The 6,273-nt window shown below is 41.8% G+C and overlaps 1 protein-coding gene across 1 annotated transcript in view; it reads left to right on the forward strand.

Moving 5' to 3' along the window:
• LOC137619021 (uncharacterized) overlaps nucleotides 1-5,337 on the forward strand; it is a 212,646-nt gene extending 207,309 nt beyond the window's left edge. Inside the window, exons 2-3 of the mRNA XM_068349223.1 lie at nucleotides 4,252-4,499; nucleotides 5,097-5,337. Coding sequence (XP_068205324.1) covers nucleotides 4,252-4,499; nucleotides 5,097-5,337 — 489 coding nt within the window. The remainder of the gene's footprint in view (nucleotides 1-4,251; nucleotides 4,500-5,096) is intronic.
• Nucleotides 5,338-6,273: the final 936 nt, after the last annotated feature.

Genomic DNA, 6,273 nt, shown 5'->3' on the forward strand with positions numbered 1-6,273 from the left:
TAGAGAGGGAGGCTATTGTCCGGTCCTGGATGTCACTGCTCTCAACGCCTTCGTTCAGAAGACAAAGTTCTCCATGGAGACCTCGAAATCAGTCCTTACAGCAGTAGGAAAGGTCCACTGGATGGTCTCTTTAGACCTCCAGGATGCTTGCTTCCACATCCTCATCCATCCGAACTTCAAACAATACTTGAAGGTTCATGTATAAGAGGAAGTTGTTCAGTTTTGGGCTCTTTGTTTCGGTGTAAGCACCACCCCTCAAATAGAGGGTGTGTCTGTTAGGACCTGTCGTTCTTCTAATCCATAGACCTCTTCCAAGGAATGTCGACTTTTAAATCTTCTTCCAAGCTCCCTTTCCCCTTGGAGAAGGAATGTCGAACGACAAAGGAAACGAAAGGCTTTAGCTCCCCAGCAGACGCCTCCTCGAGCATCCCTATTGACGCTTCCCAGGACGTTCACCTTCATCATAGGTAAAGTGAGGTTAAAGTTTTTTCGTCATCTTCGGATGACGCAGCGCCCAGACGAGGCTGGCATCAACTTCCAGAGCTCTGAAGAGGAAGGTGGACACGGTCAATCAGCGTCCTATCATGATACAGCAAGCGTATGGTTGTAGTCTTTAGAGCAGTCTTGAGCGTTTTTTCTTTCTTCCGAAGAAAACTCTCCTACCTAACATCCTTTAAGGAGGTCGGCAACTGTCAAATAAAGCCCAACTTACCCAGTTGCAGGACAGTTGTCTGAGCCCAGCATGACATCGGTTCGTGGCTCCTTCTCTACCGTTAAACTGGTTATCGTCTTCTGGACGCTCTGCGTGTTTTTTAAACGGTGTAGAATGAGAGCTTGTGGTAGACGTGACATCTTCTGTACCACAACAGGTTGACCCTATTTTTATTATGCTGCTAGATATGCATCAGAAGCCCTCTTCGTTCATGCTAGTTTATCATCCTGCGAACAACAAGAGAGTAGCAGGCCTGGACCTTGAGTGTCGGGTAACTTCGCCAAGAACGAATGCACACCTGGACACCAAGCGCAGAGGCTGCTAGTTCAGATGTTCTTGATGACGAACGTCTTTACAACTCCCTAGTTAAATGTAGTATTTTAGCCATTTTAACCCAGGGAGTCTAGCAGACAGACTAGACGTAGAACGTCCTCCTAACGGGACGTCAAGCTTCTAGCGGAACATGACGTCCTGCAGGACGTGACGTCGAGCGTCCAACAAGACGTGACGTCGAGCGTCCAACAAGACGTGACGTCGAGTGTCTATCGGGACGTGATGTCAACCATCATGCAGAGTGCGACCACGAGCGTCAAACAGCTCGTGACATGGACTTGTATGTATTTCCACTGTTCAATTCATTACAAAGTAATGAAAAAGTTTGTGTCACTCGAAAGGATAGGATTGACTCTAGTGGCCCTCTTTTAACCCTCAAAGAGTGGTTCACAGACGTACTGTAATGGATGGTAGACACTCAAAGAAGTCTTTCATTAAGAGTGGATTTACTCAAACAACCCCACTTGGAAGGTACCATCTAAATCTCCAAGCTCTTCATCTAACTGTCTTCAGATTATCGGAAAACTCACAAGAACAAGAGCTTTTTTCGAAGGAAGCAACTAGAGCTATTGCAGGAGCAAGGAGTATTTCCTCCATCAAGGTTGGACCTATCTAATGTTAAAGACCTACAGAAACTCCTCAAATTGTTTGAAACATCAAAGCAACAGCTCCGTGATTCACCATTTTGGAATCTGAATATTGTCCTGAAGTTCATTATGAGTGACAGGTTTGAGCCCTTGCATTCAGCTTCATTTAAGGACCTCACGATGAAGACTATTTTTGGTCAATGTGGCGACAGCTCACAGAGTCAGTGGGATTTATGCTTTTAGCTTAAATGATTGGTTTTTCGAGATCACAAAGCTCTCTGCTCATTGCAGTTAGGCTTTCTCGCCAAGAATGAACGCCCTTCTCAACCTTGACCCAAGGCTTTTGAGATTCCGAACCTTTCGGATGTGGCTGGCGAGAAGTTAGAAAGAGTCCTGTGCTCAGTAAGAGCCCTGAAGTCATATCTGAACTGAACGAAAGATTTGCGAGGCTAGTCGGAAGCTCTTTGGTGCTCGGTCTAGAAGTCCTCGTTACAGATGTCGAAGAATGCTCTTGCATTCTTCATCAGGCTCTTAATTAAGAGGCTCGTGCACTTTGCAGTAAGGCAGACTGCAAGTTTTTATAAAGGCCAAGACGCTTGAAGTTCAAACTGTAACAACTTCGGTGGCCTTCAAGCAGAATAGATCGTTGCAAAGCATTAAGGACACAACCTTTAGGAGGAGTAAATCTGTGTTCGCTTCACATTATTTAAAACGTGTCCAGACTCATTTTGAGAACTGCTTCACTCTGGGACCATTCGTAGCAGCGAGTGCAGTATTGGGGGAAGGATCCACCACTACGTTCCCATAATCCTAATACCCTTCTCTTCTCTTGGAACTTTTGCATTTTTATGGTTGCTTGGAGATTGGTCGACAGTCTTCCACAATCATTGATTTTAGCAGGTGGTCAATTTTGTTCCTTGAGAGAGCCCGGAACAAGGGTATTGGTTGAGGTCCTGTCAACATAGAGGTTTTTAGACCGGTTTGACAGCTCCTAGAGGTCTTCAGCCCCCTGAGTGGATCGCTGGATTTCATAAGGAAAGCGGACTAATGACTAGTATCATAAAAGTCAGCTTCCTTATCAGGTACAAACCCTTAAGTTTGTTTTTTTTGTAACTCTTAAGTAATATTCCAACAATGTTGGCTGTCTCTGACCCTCCACCAAGGGTGTCAATTAGCTATATATATCCACCGGGTAAGTCAAATGTTTAAAAATGATATTTTCGTTATAAAATAGATTTTTGAACATACTTACCCGGTGAATATATATAATTTAACTCCCGCCCTCCTCCCCTCTAGAGACCTATGGGCATAGAAAATCTGAGGATACAGGGAGTGGTTCTACGTACTGTCGCTTGAGGGCTCACTGGTGGTACACCTGGCTAATCAATCTGCAATTGCCGCGAGTTTTGAATTTTCTGTCGTGACGTCAGGGACTTAAGTATATATATATATATATATATATATATATATATATATATATATATATATATATATATATATATATATATATATATATATATATATATATATATATCCACCGGGTAGGTATGTTCAAAAATTTATTTTATAATGAAAATATCATTTTTCAAGACACATCATAATAAATCTATAGAAATTTAACATCATTAGATCGATTTACGATCTGTCTGGGAACCTAACCTGGTCGTAAGTTATCGACTATCTTTAATAACTTTTTACGATGCATAAAGAGGTTTTTTTTATTATTAAATTTGGCAGCAGCATTGGAATAATATATGATAATAAAGAGTGAAATTATAAGTTTAAATCTCCTAGGAGGTATAACTTGGTCCCCCAGATAGTGAGATACTGCTGTTTGTCGGCTTTACATTGGGCACACTCATTTGACACATGAGTTAATATAATTGCCCAACATCAGCCATATTGCAATGCCTTTTTGGTACCCCCAACAGTGACTGAATGTTCCACTCTTGGGTATCTAACAAATAGGTTTCTGTTTGTGGGTTGAGGTGGGGATGGCAGGTTCATCCTTACCTAGATTCTTTGGGGAGGATGTCTTGCACAGTACTGTATGAAATTATTGGCCTTTTTAAATTTCTTTCAGAAGCAAGTCTTCTTAGAGCTATTTAACTTTTATACTGATCTGTTTGCTTTTATGGTTTTTAATTGAATTGCCTTTTATACAATAGTTTATTTATATAAAATATTGACATCAATGACCTTCAATGTCACGATGCCAGAAAACCCAAAGCCCTTCATTTATTGTGTTCATATAGGAACAATTCACAAAATTTTTAAAGTAATTTGTATTTTTCATTACTTTATAACACCTCTTATAAGGTATACTCGCTGCTTCAACCACCCCACAAGTCCTATCTCTAAGGTCAAAATTTGGAGAATTTCTGACTTGGTAGGGTGGGCCTTACACTCCACCCTCCTGCTACTACTAGAATCTCATTAAAAGTTTAACAGTTATTCCAGCTTCACAAAAATCATGTTTATATTAAAGGACTCAGGTTTTTATAATTAGGAAAAGTGTAAAATACTTTTTAAAGATTTATGGTTTTTGTAAAAGCCATATGCAGAAGAAAGCCATATGCAGAAAATTGCTTTTGATTTTTATTTTATTTTTTGTTTTAGGTTGGTAAACATTTGGCTAAAATTGAAGGTCCATATTCATCTGTACTGCTTCAACAATGGTATTTATTCTGTGAAAAACCCCCTAGAGGTTTTGAGAAATATTTCAGAGGTACAACAAAAAAATCTCAATCCAGCAGCACTCCAAAGCAGACAATAAAAGATGCTCCTCAGCAAGCAAGGCAAGCATCTAGTAAGGCACCATCATCTAAGGATCCTTTCAGCATGAGCATCTTTGGGTCAGGAAACAAGTAAGTTCCAAAATGTACTAATGTATTTATTTGTTTTATAACTGATATCCAAAAATGCACTAGATGAAGAAGATTCAAAGCTGTGTGAATATATGGGTTCCTTTAATGCACCAGACTGTCAGGAAATGTCATTGAGTGTATGCATGCATAAAAAAAGTATTGTGAAAGAAAAAAGTTAATTGGGGTAGAGTTATTCCAAGGTTCCCAAAGACTTAACTGTTTAGGGTAGACCAGTGAATCCAATACAACAGAATACTATACCCTAAAAATATAGTCTTCCCTGGCCCAGGGCCAGTATATCAATTTGTAAGCATAGACTTAGTGTGTATAAGGGACACAACACCCATTGAGTGCAGACTTTCCACCGTTGACCCAAAGTAAAACTGGCCGTAAACAAAAGTGCCTTTAGGCTAGCTGTTCTTTAGGCAAAGGAAGAACTTTGAAAGGAATTCTTCTCCCTCGGGGTTTTCCCCAAAGGTGAAAAACTCTCAACTTCTTTCTCCCATGGGGTTTTCCCCGAGGTGAAGAACTCCTAATTTGTTTCTCCCTCAGGGTTTTCCCAAAAGGTGAAGAACTATCAACTTTTTTCTCCCTCAGGGTTTTCCTCAAAGGTGAAGATTTCACAACTTCTTTCTCCCTTGGGGTTTTCCTCGTAGGTGAAGAACATCCAACTTCTTTCTCCCTTGGGGTTTTCCCCAAAAGTGAAGAACTCCCAACTTCTTTCTCTTGCGGTTTTCCCCAAAGTGAAGAACTCACAACTTCTTTCTCCCTCTGGTCTTTCCCTGAAATTGAAGAACTCCCAACTTACTTCTCCCTTGGGGGTTTTCCCCAAAGTTGAAGAACTCCCAACTTCCTTCTCCCATGGGGTTTTCCCCAAAGGCGAAGAAATCTCAACGTCTTTCTCTCAGGGTTTTCTCCAAAGATGAACAACTCCCGGCTTCTTTCTCCCTCGGGATTTTCCACGAAGGTGAAAAACTCACAATTTCTTTTACCCTTGGGGTTTTCCTCAAAGGTGAAGAACATCCAACATCTTTCTCCCTTGCGATTTTCCCCAAAAGTGAAGAACATCCAACTTCTTTCTCCCTTGCGGTTTTCCCCAAAAGTGAAGAACCCCCAACTTTTTTCTCCCTCTGGGTTTTCCCCAAAACTGAAGAACTCCCAACTACTTTCTCCCACGGGGTTTTCCCCAAAGGCGAAGAAATCTTAACTTCTTTCTCTCGGGGTTTTCTCCAAAGGTGAAGAAATCTTAACTTCTTTCTCTCGGGGTTTTCTCCAAAGGTGAATAACTCCCGACTTCTTTCTCCCTCGGGATTTTCCCCGAAGGTGAAAAACTCTCAACTTCTTTTTTCTTCGGGGTTTTCCACGAAGGTGAAGAATTCCCGACTAATTTCTCCGGCCTCTTGTTTCCTCAAGCAGTCTCTGCTCGTTCTGTCTTCTTCGTAGGACAAATGAGCAAGCTGACCCTGGATAACCCTCGAATTTGGAGGACCTGGTCGCTTCCCTTAGCAAAGCGTCAACACCCACGACTGTAATACAGACTCTTTTTGACACTTGCTACTGCTCTGGCCTTCCTTGGGAGTTTCTGGAACCCTTCATAAGGATCGGCTCGGAAGTGCTGCAGTGTAGGGCACAATGGGAATGCATATTGGCCTCTGTAGGAGTTGGCTATGGCCTTCCCTCCTGAGCTTCTAGAGTGGTGTTTCCTCCAGCAGATCTTGCGCCCTTTGCTTTAGTTTCCTCCGCAACTCCTTTCCTCCGGAGGGGTTGTTAGCAG

This window comes from Palaemon carinicauda, chromosome 2, assembly GCF_036898095.1.
Source record: "Palaemon carinicauda isolate YSFRI2023 chromosome 2, ASM3689809v2, whole genome shotgun sequence".
NCBI classification, from domain to species: Eukaryota; Metazoa; Arthropoda; class Malacostraca; order Decapoda; family Palaemonidae; genus Palaemon; species Palaemon carinicauda.